This window comes from Aulostomus chinensis, chromosome 12 (genome assembly GCF_037954235.1).
Source record: "Aulostomus chinensis isolate RoL2024-O1b breed Wild chromosome 12, RoL_Achi_v1.0, whole genome shotgun sequence".
NCBI classification, from domain to species: domain Eukaryota; kingdom Metazoa; phylum Chordata; class Actinopteri; order Syngnathiformes; family Aulostomidae; genus Aulostomus; species Aulostomus chinensis.
In genome coordinates this window covers 17,261,201-17,279,658 of record NC_141331.1, presented here as the reverse complement: position 1 = coordinate 17,279,658, position 18,458 = coordinate 17,261,201, and the positions used below count along the sequence as shown (strand labels likewise).

The 18,458-nt window shown below is 41.8% G+C and overlaps 1 protein-coding gene across 1 annotated transcript; it reads right to left on the bottom strand.

Annotated features, from left to right (window-relative positions):
* Window positions 1–13,081: 13,081 nt before the first annotated feature.
* Window positions 13,082–16,646, bottom strand: pcdh8.1 (protocadherin 8, tandem duplication 1). Its single transcript, XM_086221283.1, has 4 exons — window positions 14,232–16,646; window positions 14,025–14,095; window positions 13,655–13,788; window positions 13,082–13,541 (listed from the first exon to the last, which is right to left on the bottom strand). Exons 1-4 carry the CDS (start codon window positions 16,593–16,595, stop codon window positions 13,216–13,218), a joined length of 2,895 nt encoding a protein of 964 aa, XP_086077409.1. The 5' UTR covers window positions 16,596–16,646; the 3' UTR covers window positions 13,082–13,215.
* Between the last annotated feature and the right edge of the window lie 1,812 nt (window positions 16,647–18,458).

Genomic DNA, 18,458 nt, shown 5'->3' with positions numbered 1-18,458 from the left:
CAACCTTTGCTATGAAGTGGATCTTTAAGTTGATAGGGTGAACTCAGTGCTAAATCACAATCATTTATAGTGAACAATTGAGGTGCTTTCAGACCAAATCAAGCACTGCAGAGGTGTGGGCGTGTCCACACGCTGAGTAACAGATACATGCGTGTTGTAGCTATAGCTCCTCCTAAACAGACATCCCAACTACGCGATGGATCATCGTGCAGTTGCACCCTGATTTATGTTTGTGCTCCTTCAGGGGAGGCTTGTATGAGGGTGACAAGTTTCCACATGTCTTCCGTTGCTTAGTAAATAACAGAAAGCAACAGTGTGACATGGTAAACCCTGCTGCTTCCTGTGGGCATCTGCTGTTTTGACCCCCGGCTTATGTGATTATCCGCTGCATATTTCTCCAAAAGTTGACTCTGCTACCCAGATACCAGTACTAGACTGAAAATATAGGACATTCCTTTATTTATTATCTGTTCTGGGCGATATTCCCCAAGTGCAATAATTAGGTAGAGTATTCATAGTAGTTAATGTGATGTAGAACAGTGTCCTTTTGTGTGATGTAGTGTTAACTGTGTACGCTTTGCTTTTCTGCCTGCTTTTTGAACAGTTGTGTCTTGCATCCTTGGCATTTGCCCGTCTGCACATTTCAGTGTACTTGTTACAGTAACAGTCATATCTCTTATCTTATTTTTTTTCATTTCATTTTAATGTATCCACTATTTAAATGAATATTGACGCGCAAAATGGTATGTTCTTTCATACGGAGCAAAACTTTAACACTCTCTTTTTCTCAGTAGTTTCTAGGTTGTTTTACTCGGAATCACGTGACGCACGAAATGTAGCTACTGTTCCCATTCAAATGAATAAAAAATGATGCATTTTTTTTGCTGCAGTACCATATTTGGTTGAAATTCAGCCTCAATGTCTATCTAAGGATAAAGCAGATCTCACAGAATAGAGATGGCAACCAAACCAACAAAAAAATTCCTGTAAATCTCCCCTACTATTCAGGATTCGTGGTTTATTGTCGCTGGGTTTGTGGAAGTAAATTGGTGGGGAAAGAAATAAGACCAAATAAATACAAGAGACATAAAATTATAAATAAAAAGCAGGAATGTTAAGAAACACAAGTGAGGCAAAACAATACATCTATAAAAAGATATACGCATTACATTGCACTGGAGTTTCATTGCACCAAGTTCATGCGTATGCTACTTATTTAGAAGTCAATTTATTCTGGAGTTCATTTAAAGCATTGGAGTGTTAAAGAATCTGGAGCTTGTATTTTAAATTAGTTATATAATTGTAAATGGCCTGAACTGGAAACTCTACAGTATTGCAGGAGAATCGCCCTCCTGGAGACACATTGATTATTCATCTGGGTAATGACCTCACGTCCCATCTTGTTAGACCTCACTGCTCTACAGCCCCTCGTCGACTCTCACAGGCTCCACAAAGACTTTTGTGCAAAAAAAGGGAAAAAAAAATCTCAGAACAAGCTCACAACACATGTTTATGCATAATCATAGTCATTGACTTTGATCATCACAGAGATATCAAAATGGAATCCCTTATTAGTAATCAAATATTGATTCAGGCTTGCAGTGTGGGTTGTCATTTCACAAGAAGGTGTTTTTTTTCCTCCATCTCACGGTGGAACTTGTAGGCAGTGAGCTCAGAGTCCCGAGGATTCAGCCCTGACTCAGCACAAACTATTCAACAAAATGTCTTCTGGCTCACAATAGAGAGTGGACACCCCCAAATGCGATGGTTGGGGTGGAGAAAACTACACTGATGAAATGGCAGGAAGCCTAAACAAGACAGAAGCAATCGCAACTTCAACTTTGCTGTCAAAGTTGTTGACCACGGTGTCGCCAGACGGCGGCGGAAAGATGAAGGAACGTAATATACTTGCGATGCCGAAGAGTGCACAAAGTTTCATATGTCTGTCACATATACTGGAGATACAACTGAGATTTTCATGATGAGGACTTGTGCAGTTGGAAGCTCTGGGAAGTGGACTGAGAAAGAAGATTGATGGGAAAGTAATTTTTGAGGTCTTGTGGCAGAGAGAGAACGTGGACACTCTGAACCCAGATCCATAGCATTGAAAGCTTGCTAATGGACCGCAATGCAGGCAGTCGGCGCTGCATTAAGACTGGATACTCAGCCGTGGTGATGAGAGTCCCCAGAGCTGCGTGACCCTTGTTCCTACATGTAAAAAGGTTATAATTAATATGTTACAACTAATGAAGTAGCTCACAAATTAAGGTCCTCTAGAACCCCACAACTGTCATTGCATGAGTCATCATGTGTTCCCACTGTGTGAGGTTGAAAGCGTGATTCATTTCTTCTGCGTTTATGTTTTCCCAGTAAACGGACACAACACAGTGTTGCAGTTGCTAGCTCTGTCCCCCCACAACAAGAGGGTTCTGGATCCTTTCTGTGTGGATTTTCATGTTCTCCACATGTCTGCGCGGGTTCTCTTCAGGTGCTCCGGCTTCCTCCCACACGCCAAAAAAACAGCAGGACTCTAATTTGGACGTAGGTGTGAATGTGTGTATGTGTGTGTGAATGTTATATTAGAACCCTGTGATGGACTGGCAGCCTGTCCAGGGTGTACCCCGCCTCTCGCCCAGTGACAGCTGGGATAGGCTCCAGCCAGCCTCGACAGGATGAGCTGCATGGACAAATAGTTACACTGGTTAACTATTCGTGAACAGCTGAGAATCAAACACTGATCCAAAAAAAGATTCTTTTTAATTACATCATAATAATATTAAAGAATCTTTCTGTCATGCATCAAAATATCTCAAGGATGACTGGAGGACAAATACCCTGAAAAAGCAAAAAGCTGCAATCGTGTGTAGTGGCAAATGTCAGTTTCAGAGAATTGCGCCAGAAGAAGACACGCACCACCAAATATATTATATGATTAAATATCCGTGTGGCCTTGCATATATCGGAAAGATGCATCTCTGTTTAAAACGAACTGCATTCCTGAACACAGAAGCAGCGCAAGACTCAACTTTCAAAGACATTTCTAATCAAACAGTGACACACACCAGCTACTTTGAGATGTACTGGTATTGTTTCTACACCAAGGCGAGGGGTTGACATCAGGAGGTCGCTACACCTCCACCTGACCTGAAACCCTCTCTGAGTGAGGCTGCTGTCATGTCAGTTCATTTAATTAGACTCCAAACAATGTGACATATTCTACAACATTTTTTTTCTGAGTGTAAAAACTTTTGATAAAAGCCAAATAACTAACTGATTCTCCCCTGAGATTGAAATTTTTTTTTTCCTTTTGGCATTTTGAATATTTGCAAAACTGTTACCTTCTTTTGGCCTGAGGAGGTTTTAAATAGTCTTTTCATTGATGAAAATAAACTTTTTGTTTCCTGAGTTGTTCGTTTACATCCAGTCGCCCTCTTGTGGCGGTTCCATGTATTGTCCCTGTTTCCTTGTGTAACAAGTGATAATGACTTTGGCTGATTGCCACCTCTGATAAAAGAAGATTGTTCTGCCTCCTGTTACATTTGAGGAAGATCTTGGAGACATTGACTAAAAGTTTTTTGGGGAGCTCAGCAGTTTTGAAGAATCTGACAACTGAGATGAAACATAAAATAAAGCACATCTCAGAAGCATACTTAGTGCCTCTTCTGGGTCTGGATCCCCTCCCAGAATCAACTCAATTATTCCCCGGTCAAAGTTCTATCCCACTAGTATTCATCAATCCATGAAATTTTGAGTTGTCCTGTTAACAGACAGATGCTGGTGATCACATGACCTCCCTGGCAAAGATAATCAGCCATTTGTGGAAATGGCAACAGGGGAATCTGTTTATGATAACAGATGATATTTGGTGTCCATGTATCAATAATGCATGGCAAGAGGAAGTATCATAATATATTGCAGTATTGATATTTGGTCCCACCAGTATAGCTGGTACACGCATTTTCTGAAATTGAAGCCAGGATCATCAGTCTTTAAGGTACAATAAGCTCCCCTTCCAGCACAGACATGACAGTTCTCATCTAACTAGATGAACATTTTGCAAAAACTGTTTCTTCAAAGAGTAAAGGAGAGGGGGGTGGCATGGCTCAGAGGTAGAGTGGCCATCTAGCAACCTGAGGTTTGCTGGTTCGATCTTATTTCCATGACCATGTCCAAGTATCCTTGAGCAAGATACTGAACCCCTAATTGCTCCTGATGGCCCTGTGATGGACTGGTGACCCGTCCAGGGTCAACCCCGCCTCTCACCTAATGTCCATAATGTCCAACCAGCCCCCCCCCCCCCCTAACAGATAAGAATAGAAAATTAATGGCTGGATGGAGTAAAAAAGAGAATAAAACCTAAGTATTTATTAAAAGGCTTAATAGGAGTACACAATTCAGAACAGAACATTCCAGAGATATCAATGTTTAATAGTATTTCTTGTGTGTTTCCTCAAACCTCTGGCATGTACACAGTATTGAAGAGCGAGTTTGATTTGTGCCACAAACGCTACCCATAAGATAAATATAATATGTGTGCCACTTTATTTTTGAGCCCCTGTCTAAATTTCACTGAGCTGAATCTGGTGCACAGTCTCATGAAGGTTGTGCCAGTTGCCTCGTCTCACTCTCGTCCCACATACAGTGAGAGAGAATTGCTGGTTACACTACTCTTAGGACTGACAGAGAAGCAGCAGGTTAGGAAAAAAAAAAAACCACCTCCCAGGAGAAATGACTGAAGGTATTGGAGAGTCGGGGAGGCGAATAAAGTGAATGCAATTTCAAAGGGGAAATAATGGAGGTCGTGGTGTTTGATGTTCCCATGCTGGCCACGAAAATAACTTTGCTGATGATGGAATCAATCACACTTCCGTGGTACTGAATGTTAATGAAGATGTGTTTAGTTGCTTTTTTGGCATTTTTAATAATGGCGTTAACATCAAACCCAGCCGTCCATCGCTGCAGACGGAGTGAAGAGCACTTATCTGCAGTCGTGTCAGGTGATACCAGCTGACTGAAGCAATAATATTTGAAATGTGACAAGTGGGTGTTTTTATATATATATATATATATATATAATTTATATATATTTTTTCCGCTGCTGCTCTTTCTTGTGTTTTTGTTGAGATGAGTGAACACAAGGTCAAAATGGAGTTTATCCTCTGATATCACCTGCCAGTCCAGACAAGAGAGCCGCTCACTCAAGGTGACATTACTTTGGTGTCTGAACACAGCATGCCCCTACATCTTTCATTTCCTGCGAGCTAAAAATTTACAACTTATCCTTTGACAGAAGGAGTAAACATTTCTAATGTGACCCAGCCTGTGATCTTGCCAGGTAAACAAAAGAAAAGCTGCCTCAGCCTCTGCCATCCTTGACAATCCTGCAGAAAAAAAAATAAAAAATAAACAAAGCCCTCTTTTGCTTTTATATGTTTTGAATATTAGACGAAAAGTTAAAAGCCATTCCGAAAAACTGCCTGTGAATCTTCAGGTACCACGTGAGCATGCGGCGTTGTGAGATCGACAATGACTCCATATCTGTATTCTGAGTTGGATTACTAGAAGGTGAGAGCCATAGAATGAACGGCGCTTACATAATTATATGGAAGTCATGATAATAGATAGTAACAGTGTGATTTAACAGAGCTCATGGCATTCCTTTATTCTCTCTGCAGTGGAACTTTATCTCAGGCCAGGAAAGTTATTTAGTATGCAATGGATCAATCACCAGTCTCCAAAGTTATTTAAATTAACTTCTTTTGGTAGATATCTATCCTGCAAAGTGGCAAACATTGACAAGAGACTATCAGAAAATTAAAAAAGGACATAACATTTTTCTGTGTGAAATTGAAATGGAACAAAATGAGCAAAGCGCCGGCTATGCAAACATTCCAAGATGTTCCCTAACAGATTGCCCTCTTTTGTCTTTGGGTGTTTCCAACAAAGAGGAGCAGACTTTTCCCACATAGGGCTTATCGCTCTAATGCCGAACCTCTTTTCCATCGACAACAGCAGTGTGATGATCGTATCCTATAGCACTGAACAGAGCCTGGCTCAGTCTGTAATTGGAGGAAGTGAGTGTTTGATTCCCACTAAATAAAAATAAGCCAATGGCAATGCTCTGCATGTCTAATTGTAGACGAAACTTAAAATGCCAGGGACCGGTAGGAAATGCATTTGCTGCAGAGTTCTAGTGATTAAATTGATGTCGGAGATTATGCCATTTTCAAGGAAGGTGTAATTTGTGCACCACTGTTACCACAGCAACACCGTGTTATTAGGTTAGACAATTCTCAGTCATGTTAATGTCGAGGAGGAAGGAAGACAGCATGCCACCTAGTGGGATGTGAACAACCCACATATCTCACCACCAATTAGTATTAGGCTGCTCTGTAAAGTGACAGGAAACTAATTCATAAATACTGTAGCAACATGAAAGAGGAGGGAAGCCACCCACAGAAGAAAAATAAACTGTCAGTCCCATACAGATAGGCATAGGCCTATATCAACAGAGCCGTTCCAATTACTTCAAGGTTAACTGTGAAACACTAATAACTTCAGGGAGCTGGAGAAACAAAACACTGTTAGCTAATTACATAAGCAAGCCATTTAGACTGATTGATGCAACATATTATCCTGTGCTCCCTTTTGCTCCTACTGCCATCTCTCTCTCGCTCTCTCTCTCTCTTTCTCTCTTTATTCTCTGTCTCTCTAATTTTCTCTTCCATATAGGAGAGGACGGCTTTGTTTCTTTTGGCAGCTGTCTCCATGAAGGCCCACCCTGGCCGGCAAGAGAGAAAGAGAAAGAGAAAGAGACGCTCAGCAGTAAACCACAGTCAACTGGTGAACGACTGATTTATCATCATCAGTTCGACACCAAAGCTGACACAGTCTGCTGATAGAGAGCTGCAGGCGCTGCCATTACTATTAAAGACAGAGGTCAACTAGTGTGCTGCCGAGGTAGCGACGCAGCAGTAACTACGTGCGTGCTTTACTACAATGATGAAGCAAATTAATACACACCAGCTTGACAAGATTCTGTTTTTGCAACAAAGAGGCCTCCTGATATTTGCAATAGTGCGTTCACTCATGCATAAAAAGATTATTTACGCAGCAACACACACACCATCCTAAATACAAGCCTGGTCAAGATTAGAGCTGTACACAGTTTCAAATATGCCCAATAGGTGAATTAGCAATCCTCACATGAATACTGCAATGGTGGGATGAAATTAAGTAGTTTTAATCGAGCACCATGTTGAGGTCGCTGTACTTTACTCGAGTATTGACATTTTAAGGTAGTAATATTACATTTCTAAGGAAATAATGTCCTTTTTAGCCTCACTGCATTTATCGGGACTATTCACTATTTGTTTTTTCAGGAAAAAGACTCTGTAAGTAAACATGACAAAACCTACAGAAACCCAAAGGATTATGGCAAGATTTCTCTTTTTTCTTATTCTTTTATATCAGCTTGCCATAACAAAACAAAACAAAACAAATTGTGAGCGAACCCAAAATATTTCAAGCGAAAGTAAAAAGAAAACAAAACCAAATCTTTCAGTGACCCATCAGAGCAGCACAACAGCAAAAGACACACACACACACGCACGCACGCACACACACACACACACACAAACACATGCACACACACAAGAATGTAACATGACCTTTAGAGGTCAGTGTTTAAGAATTGAATGTTCCCAAGCACTGGAATACACAAACATCATGCAGAATATGCAATTATACTTTTGATACTTGAATAAGTACAGTATTGATTTTTTTTTTAACTTTTTCTTAATTTTGAACGGAGACTTTTACTTTTACCAGAGTACTTTTATATCTGGCTATCTCGACTTTTACTGAAGGACATGAGTACTTCCTCTATCAGTGTGAATATGATAACATGTAACAGCAAATTATAGATTAATGATGTGTCCCTATTTTGTGTGTGTGTGTGTGTGTGTGTGTGTGTGTGTGTGTGTGTGTGTGTGTGTGTGTGTGTGTGCGTGCGTGTGTGTTGTTGCTGGGTTGTTTGGTCTTTTTTGAGATAACAATATGAGATTCACTCAGCAGTCTGATAGATGATAATCATAATAAAAAATAAACTACGGTATGAAAAATAATTAAAGAAAAAGCGTGGGCGCATCGAGTCAAGGTTTCAGGTTACACCTGTTTGCTTTGTCCATGCTGTAAAAGAAACAACTTCTTATTTTTCGGATATCATTTACTTACATTGTATTTGAGTTTCATAAACTGAAAAATAACACCTCATATAAAAGAGAGGGAGCTAAAATTGTGTCTGGAATGCAGATGATGCGGACCTGACGTTTAATGAGTGTCTTCTGTAAAGCGGAGCACCTGCCCGGTGAACTTTCACTCAGGACAGGATAACAAACACATCTGAAATATCAGCACGTAGCAACCGAGCCAGTAACTCTATTAGAGACCGGCCCTCTGTAATAACATAACAAGAGCTCATTTACACTCTTGCAGAAGAAGATTGCAGCTCAGTGAACTATATAGAGATGCTAAATGAAATGCTATTTGCTTTCATGGATCACATTGTTCAAATCACACTTTAGCAGCATTACTGTATATGAGACTGTAGGTGTAAATTATGTTTGAGAGACAGGTTTTATTTTTGAGGTTGCACAGCATGATGTTTCCCCCTAGTGGTATTAGAACTAAAATAGCCCAGACACTATTTGGTGTGGTGCAGCTGACTGTAATATGCTCGTAAATATCAACTGATGGTCAGAGCAGCTTCACCTCACATATGTGAATCAGTGTTTGCCCCAGTTGGCGGAATGTTCTACCTGAGAAAACAAAAGAAGAAATAAATGAAGTTTTTAAAAGGGCAGATTTGTGATTTACAGCATAACCAGCTTTCTTTAATGTCACCTGGAGGATTAACAAGAGAAGAATGACTGCCATTTTCACTGCTCTTTCCTTTTTTCGAACAGTTTATAAATTCAAGAAAGACTTACAGTAACGATGTGAAAACAGTTATGATTGATGGAGAAGCTGAGGGCTTTTGTGTTCTTTTATTTGGCCAATTTTGCTTTCAAGTGGTTTCTTTTTACAGTCTCTGATGTTATACTGTTTTTCTGCATCGCTCTTTCTGTCATTATCTGTGAGGACAGTGGAGGCTTGAAAGAGATGTAACATGTCTTATTAATAGTGATCAAATCTCATAAGAAAACCTGTTTGCAATATGTGGGTAGGCAATTCCGCAAATGAAAAAAATGACAAGAGCAAGAATTAAGAATACTAATCAGGCAGCTCTGTGTGTGCGCACTTTTCATCTCGTCTTCCCCAAAACAGGAGTCATAAATGGTGAAAACTATCCGTGATCGTCTATGTTTGCCACCTAGCGGCCATAGTATTTATGACAACGGGAAAATAGGAAGTCACATGATGCCAATAAAAAGAAGGGGGAAAAAATCCAGATACAGAGGTGGAGGAAGCAGTGGATAATTGATAGAAAGGTGGTACGCAGCACAGGAGACTCATGGGTGGAAAATCATGTTTGGCAAAAGTTTGGAAAGTACTGCTTTAAAGCAGCAGCTTGACATTTTAGGAAATGCACTTATTTTCTCTCTTGCTGAGAGTCTGATGAGAAACTCGACACCACTCTCATATCAAGTATGACACTACAACCAGAAGATATACTTAAGCCCTTTTACACAATCTGTAAACCTCCCCGTCTGTATAAAATGCACTAAACAAGGAATGTTAGAGGATGAATGCTTCAAAATGTCATCCAAAATCACACACTAGGGCAGTGTTGTTTAGCTGTGTGTAAATCATCACCATTAACCAGCTTCTCTTTGCAAAAGTGGCTTTAGTTTATCATTCGCAGGGTGAACAGTGAGAAGAGACAATGCTTTCGCTCCTCAGTGGTTAAATTAATCTTCCTACCGGCAACTCATCACAAAACTTGCTACTTCATAATTGTGTTTAATCTGTTCACAAATAATACAATCTCAGATTTTAGAGGGGATGCATCAAGACACCACTCTGGAGACGAATATTCGCCAATGAAAGATGATTTCTAAAATACACAGTTTTAGCATTTAGGTCATTTATCACCTCTGCACCTGAATGTACTGATGGAACCCAACAATTTGTGGGGGGAAAATGTGTTTCCGACTATTTGAAATTGTTGTTTCCTAACAACCCTCATTTTACTGACCATTTCGCTGAAGTGTTTTTTTGTTGACAGAGGTGCACGAACCCTTACCACCCACCACCAATCATTGTGCTAAGCTAACTAGCAGCAGGTATCTGTGGGTCCCAGCTCTCTAATGCACACAGAAGAGAGAAGGGTATCTATCTTCTTGTCAGGCTCAGGGGAGGATGAAAAAGTAAGCATATTTTTCAAAGTGTTGACATGTTCCTTTGAGATAGTGCAGGTGTCTCTTGGTCAAGATGAATTTGCAATGTAATTTTGACTGGGTATATGTTCAGGTTCAGCCTGCTTATGCTAGGGTGACTAATAAAGAGTGACACAGGAACGCAGTGCCTCTGTGGTTTGTTCGTAGCGCAACATTAGCTTCGTACTTCTGAAGACTGAACTTTTGCTTCAAAAATCCCACAAGTGCAGATTTCTGAAGATTATCTCGTAATATTAAATGTGCAAATCTCTTTAACGTTGCCACGTAATTTATTTTCAAAGTCCCACGTTGATACAATATACAAAATACTTCATCCCTGCTGCACTCTATACCCGTTCATGTACAAAGGAGAAGTAAACGTGAAAACATCCCATAATAATCCAACCTGTTGCTCTTGTCTTCCACACAATAGGTAAGATATGAATGAGTGAAGCAGCCTCTTAATGGTAATTGCACTAATTATAGACCTCTAATATTCTGTCAAAAGGAAAACTCAGTGTTATTTTCTTCTCAACAGCCACACAAAAATCAATATCCGCACTTAGCAGTTCAGACAAAGATGAATATCAGATGTGAGTAGTAGACAACATTGCACGGTGGATGGGTCTGAAGCACCAAATTACAAGAGGCTCATCTTTACTCGGTGGATACGTTGGGGAGTTGTTTCTTTGAACTAAGATGCTACAAGACCATAAAAACATAATCGGAGTCATAAAGCTTTATCAGAAATAAATCCATGCAGCAGCCACACGTGGGAGGCTTGAAGTGAGCAGATCTAACTCATTTACTGCTGCACTGTTGACAAACCGGCTTAAAAGCATTCCACCTGGGGAGATCTCACATGTGATGTAGGATGATAATGTGAGGTTCATGTAGATATGAAGGGACTGCCAGTGACGGGTCCTCAAACACACACATTTCATACCAAACTGTGCAGATGAATATGCCTTGTGGCACGATGTGTCAGGTCAATGCACAACTATTTGACCTACAAGGAGAATATAAAGCAATGATGAGGGGAACCATATTGTATTGATTGATAAATGCATTTTCCCCTCAGTGTAGAATTGGCTATCTGTCAGACCAGTACACATCACTGGGGGCACAAATATGACCTTCTTCCTTATTGTTTGCCTTTTGTACTGCATGGCCTTGAATCCTTAGTGGACCCTGTGCCTAAAATAGAATTAATAACCTTGCGGTGAATGGCATTGCCGAGAAGTATTGCATTAAAAAAACTAAGTTGTTTGTTGAAATATGGAATAACACCGCCGTAGTTGAACAACTCCATTCATGATCTTGTGTTTGGGAGCTTTGTTTAGCGCTTCACAGTTAAACGCCATCTAATCCGCTCTATTTTATCACTGCTATCAAAACGCAACAAAAGCAGGTGTTCACGCTCTGCCGATGAGCACTAATCTTTGCCCATTTTTTCCTGCAGATGAACTGAAAACAGAAATGATGGTTCAATCTGCCATCAGTTTCTACTCCTTGGCGGCAGTTTGGGAAACTATTATCTCTTCAGGAATGGCCCTCGGATAGCTATCATGTCACTCGCAACAGTCCTCGTCTATTCCGCTCATTATCCTCACAGGCATATTTAACGAGACCTTAAAGATAACGAGGACTGACAAACTTACACGCCAGCAGATGAAAATTGGCAGGTATTGAGTGGTGTTTAAGAAGCCCGTTTCAAGTTAGCTTTAGTGATTTTTTTTTTTTCAAATGTTAATGAAAAGCAATATTAGAGCAGGGTTGTACATTTGAAGTTGTTGATGAAAACCCATGTGCTTCCCCTTGGACATGGTCCCCTGATGGATGGATGTATTTCATTGATTCTTTCTTGCATAATTTACACTTTCTGGACTCAACTGCGTGTCCTGGATTTACTTCCAAATGATCCTGCTGGCGCTCTAGTTTGGAAGTAAAATCACATCCTTCAAGAAAGAAAATGAAGTTTGAGTGCAACAGGTGCATATAAATCTGTGGTACATATCTCAAATTTCCTCATTGTCTCACCCATTAAACATTCGGGGCAGTTTTCTCTTGCTGAACACATTCAGCCCCTAAGTGCTTTATCTACTTCTTAAGTATTCAGAGGAAGACTTACGTGAAAACTATCCAATTTTCCAAGAAAAAGATGGCTGAATTTCTATCCAGCAGCTTCCACATTCACCCACGATGTCATGGCATCACACGACAGCCACGGATTTGTCGAACAGCCCAGCTCCTATTGTACTGTGCAGTGTACATTGATATCAGACTTACAAGAGCAGTTGTTGCAGCAGAATTTTGCCAGAATAATGGCTCACACTATATTTTCCACTTGAGTAACAGGCACTTTTCTCTCATTTGCATGTAAGAACCTGAATGAAGTAACCTGGGAGTCTTCAAAGCCGGTCTCTCGGGTAATGGAGCAGCTTGAGATTTTACATCTGATCATCACTGACTGGAATCTTGATCGTGTGGATTCAAACGGGGCTGGAAGAGTTCTGCGTGTTTGCAGGCTGCAGTTTCAACTGACAGGGGATTCATATTTGATCTTCAAAATATAATATATCTCAATTAAAACCGATGTATTCTCTCATCTCTGACTGTTAGTCGCATCATTATATTTGACGATCGCGAAACAAAAAAAATTCATTATTTTAATCACGTTTATTGAAAACAAAACAGGGGGATACAGTACATTGCACTGTAAAACAAAAAAAAGGCATTATCAACAATATAATACATACGAAGAAGATAGTTGAGCTGCAAAGAATATGTACACCAGTTCATCAAATATTTACATGCGGCACTTTATGACACCCATTTAAAAGATTGTTGCAACCTCTAATTCTGTTGCTACTGTTACAATATTTGGCTTGTGAACTTCAGCTGCCTCATGCTGCTGCTGAGGGAAATATGAAGGGAGGGTCCCAGTCCTGGAGAAGGTGCTGCCCCTTGATTTGGGTCGATTGGTGCCGTAGCTAGAGTCCTTCCAGGAGTGGGAATAGCTGTGGGGATTATTGAAAACTGGAGCTGGGGTGAAGCCTATTGTGTATGCGATGTCTCTGGGGGCTGTGAAACGCTGTGCGGGTATTGCACAGTAGGTGCTTTGACAATCCCCTGATAAGCTGTTAGCAGTGCTGGATGAACCTGAAATAAAAGTGAAAAGAATAAGGATGAGAAACTGCTGATGCAAATGTTACATTACTGCCATTTATCCTTTGTGTCATTCTGCTGTTATGTTTTATTCAGGTAAGACTTACTTTTAAGCCTCGGATGGAAAGTACTAAAGTTCTTCTTGCCTCCGTCGCCGCTGATATCAGAGTCGCTGTCGTTGAAGTCGCTGTCCCCTTTGCCGCTGTCCTTCACGCTCAGCTGATCGGTGTTGCCAATGCTGCTGCAAATACAATAAACAGATACAGTATGAGCCACCGCTGCGACACATTAGCTTGATTATTGATGTCTTTTTTTTTCCCACATAGGCCTCATTCTGTCCTACCAGTCTGACCTCATCCCACAGGAGCATCACAAGCAACCAAGCGTATATGCCTGGTGCATGTTAAGTACTCTGTGTTCAGACTGTGAATAAAGCATGTCCTATCAGAGAAAATAAATTACATTCAGTTGTCTTACCTCACTTGCAAGCAGTATTTGTCACCTTGCCACACAGATGTTGGTTGGAAATGCTTTGAGGGCAGGAACATCTAAGAGAACAAACAAAAATGACAGCAGAGAGCTTAGTTTCCATTTCTGGCACAGAGATCAAGGCAACAGCTTGTGGGAACATCATATGCATATGAAAATAAAAGAGAGGGGGGTTAAAAAAAAAAAAAGCCTCACCTTTGTTTCTGAGTCCCTGCTTCTCTCTTCATACATGCAGGACTCATCCAGAGATGAAGAGGTTCTTTCATGGAAGAAGCTTTGTTGACCGGTGTAGATGTTTGGTTCCGTTGACCCCAGCATGGGCATGGGTCCGCCATCGAACAGGCTGTGACACACTTCTCTCTTGGCACTGCGATTTCTCCCCCCGCGGCTAACTTTGCACGTGACAACAACAACTACTATTGCAACCAGCAACAATGCACAACCCCCGCTGAGCATAATAATGACAATTAGTGAGGCATCCAAGCTGAAGCCGTCCTCATCACTTGACCGCAACACAATGACGGCTTGGTCCTCAGAGGGTTCTGTGTCTGTGATGACAAACCTAATAGTTGCACTGCTAGACAGCGGTAACCTGCCGTTGTCACTCACTGCTACCTTCACTTCAAGCACCTCCCCAATTTCAGCTGTCAGCCACTGTTTTAAAGCTATCTCTCCAGTGTCTTTGTTCATGGTGAAAAGCGTTTGGTCACCTTGTAGGATGTGGTAGGAGAGCTCACCGTTCACCCCTTCATCGATATCCTCAGCTGAGACCCGAAGGGCCAGATAGGACACGGGTGCATTAAAGGGCAGGGGGACATCAGCTGAGTCATTCAGGAGGATGGGGTAGGTGAAGTAGGGATAGTTGTCATTCTGATCAACAACTCTGATCCTGATTGTTGATGTGCTGGAAAGTGAGGGCGAGCCTTTGTCTTCGGCTTGGATGATCAGCTCCATCTGCTGAAGGGTCTCATAGTCGAAAGATCTAAGAGTGTACAAAGAGCCTGAGAGGGAATCTACAGAAACATACGTGGAGACGGGGGATCCTCCCGGCACCTCTGAGTCTATCAGTTTGTAGGAAACTTTGGCGTTCTTCCCCACGTCAGGATCGCGAGCAACAACAGTGGTCACATAGGAGCCTGGGATATTATTTTCCATGACTGAAACTTCATAAAGAGTCTTACTGAAGAGAGGGGGGTTGTCATTCTCGTCCGTGACTCGGATGGTGTACTGTCTGACAGTCTTAAAAGGGGGACTCCCCAGGTCTTCTGCCACCATAGTCAGGTTATACTCAGGGATCTTCTCCCTGTCTAAACCCGTGGTGGTGATGATCATGAAAGTGTCTCCATACGCCTGCTGAAGGGTGAAATGTTCGTGCCCGAGCAGGCTGACGCGCACGTACCCGTTGGAGCCAGAGTCTCTGTCCGAGGTGCTGATGAGAGCCACGAAACTCTCAGCAGCTGCAGCCTCTGTGATGTAAGCGACTCCGTCACTGCTGGACGTCATGGGTTTGATGCTGATTTCAGGTGCGTTGTCATTCACGTCCACGATGTCGATCGCAACTTTGCAGCTGGACGGGACGGAGTTTGCGCCTAAATCTGAAGCTTTGATGTTCAGCTCGTACGACCTCCTCCTCTCGAAATCCACCAGCGCCCTCAGTGTCACGTCCCCGGTGTAAGGGTCGATGTGGAAAATGCGTGCTGCCTCAGAGGATAAGCCGTCAAAGGCGTATATCACATCACCGTTAATGCCTTCATCCGGGTCAAAAGCGTGTACTTTGAGAACTCGGTGACCTACCGGAGCGTCTTCGTTCAGCTCAACTTTCATGGCGCTGTGCTCAAACGTCGGGCTGTTGTCGTTGAAGTCCAGCACCTTGACGTACACAGTCATGGACCCGGACTTTGCAGGCGTTCCTCCGTCCGTCGCAGTCACCTGGATGGTGTAAGAGTCCTCCACCTCCCTGTCCAGCTCCCTCACCAGCACCAGCTCAGCAAACTTCACCCCATCCTCCCGATCGCGCACTTCAACTGCGAAATAACTGGTGGGGGAGATGTTGTAGCTCTGAATGTAGTTTTCACCCACGTCCTGGTCGAGGGCGATCTGCAGAGGGAACCTGGACTCCAACGGGACGTTCTCCACGATCTCCAGCTCGGTCTCGTTACGCACGAACAGAGGCGCGTGGTCGTTGATGTCTTTCACCTCGATCTCCACGTGGATGAGCTGAAACTTCTCTTTGGATAAGGCAACGATATCAAAAGTGATGAAGCAACGCGGGGACCTGGGACAGAGCTGCTCCCGGTCAATGACCTCTGCGACACTCAGAAGTCCGTCAACCTCCCTCATTTGGATCACGGAGGAGTTGTTCTCCTGCATGAAGCGGAACGACGTCTCCTGGTCCTCAGCTGGATCAATCTTTAAATCTTGTGACAGATTTCCTATTTCTGTCCCCGGTGCATCCTCCTCGTAGGTGAAATACCTGGTTGTTGTAGACTGGCAAGTGCGCACAAAGAAAGCAAACACAATGACGCACAGTCCAACTCCCGCCATCCTGCAAAATCCCATTTTGCTTGGGCTATGAAATGCTGCACCAACTAGTCATAAATGAGCAAACAGTCCACGACCTGTGTGATGTGTCAGAACGAATCACAAGTGTGTTGAGTTTGCAGACTGACTATAAGCCCCGGAATATGCAAATGGGCTACCCCATCAACCAATGGCCTCTCAGCGGTCCGCCAAAAGGAAAACGTTTGTCTCTGCGGCAAACAGCACTTTACTTTTTCAGCCAGTGGCAAATGGTTCATCAAATAAACTGAGAGATGCGCAAAAATGTGCAACTAATACAGCAAACTGTCTGGAGGAGGAGATGGAAGTCCACCTGTTGCAAGCTTGAGGAGTTAAACGAGAGAGGAGCTGGGAAGAATTTAAAATAGATTAAATTATACTGCTGTCCAAAAGTAAACAGTGGCCCATGACATCAGAAATACTCCTGGATACACTCGATTTGCTGTGGCTTAGCTGTATTTGTACTTCATAATGTTTAAAAGCTGTGGTTGAAGCAGTCTCCTATCTTAAATTGATCTTGTAACGCGAAAAAATGGTGCCTTACTCATAAAATCCTGCAGTCACATTTTAATTTGAGGGACAATTGTGCCTTACAACAATATATAAAGAAAGAACAATTTAAAGCCTTCTGTCACTGTTCCACAGTCCCCGCTCCTCAGAGTCAAAAACCCATTTCAAAGTTTATCTGAAGCTTGTATGAGGCTTTAGCCGATCGTGTAAACAAGTGGGTATCCCTCAAAGACAGTGTTTTCAGCACAAAAATCACATGCATGTTTTCTACTATCACTCCCCTGCAGCTAAGCGGGGAAACACAAAAGCTCAATTCATAACCGAGACTCCAAGTTTAGGAGATATTGACTCGACTAACTCGCACTGCCGAGGCCTCGTTTTAAATTCCTTTCACACGGGAGAGGTCATTTTGCCGCTCATAACTAATACAGAGAGAACAGAATGGCTCTTTTAATGGACCAAAATGAAAATTAGCTTCACTGTCCATTTGTAATATTGTTTCACGACTGGCTGTTCTTAAAGGTTAAGCCATATAACAGACGTGTGCAGAAAATGAGCTCTGATGCTCGCGTTTGTCCCGCTCCCACCTGCATAATCAGATCTCATCATATTTTATCTTGTAATACATGTGTTAAATTGACATGGGAAAAGTACTTCAAAATATGTGTTTTTTATTTTATCAGTATGAAGGCAAAATAAAAAAAACAAAACAAAAACAAACAGTTGAATTACTTTTGACCAAACTATCTCTGATATTGTATCAGACTGATATTCCTGGGGCATTCCAGTTGAACTTAGTGTTTTGATGTAGCTCGCTGAGCTAATTTGACCACTTGTGTACATTGGTAATTTAATCTAATAATGCATCACATTTATCCGCCTGTCATTATGTCGTACATGTAAATTAACAGCATCTATAGATGTACAGTAGAGAAAAAGATACAATACATGCAAAAGTGAATATTTTCTTTTGCATTATATCATATAAACACACTTTTCTGGAAAGCAGTGGGTACAGGATATTATGTTTCATAAAGTGGATATATATTATAAAAAATAAAAGTACATAAATATCATACAGATTTACAATGAAGATACATCAAGGGCTGTTTTGTCACGAAACGCAGCAGGAAACTACAGTAATGTTCTTTATCATAATCCCAAAGTCCCAAACCCAATAAAATCCTCTTCTTGACATTCATAATCCACCATTCGCCTCTCAGTCATATCAATCCTCGCAAGAATCCACAAACGATATACAGGAGAGGCAGACTCCTCTGATCTCAGTGCAGACGTGCTGTTATCTGTTTGGATAGCAGAGTGGAGGGAGCGGTTAGGAAGAGACACCATTGC

Coding starts and splice junctions, on each gene's coding strand:
- pcdh8.1 (XM_086221283.1), bottom strand. CDS start 16,595: ATGGGATTTTGCAGGATGGCGGGAGTTGGACTGTGCGTCATTGTGTTT. Junction 14,096..14,231: donor GCAGGGACTCAGAAACAAAG/GTGAGGCTTTTT, acceptor TTGTTCTCTTAG/ATGTTCCTGCCCTCAAAGCA. Junction 13,789..14,024: donor AAATACTGCTTGCAAGTGAG/GTAAGACAACTG, acceptor TTGTATTTGCAG/CAGCATTGGCAACACCGATC.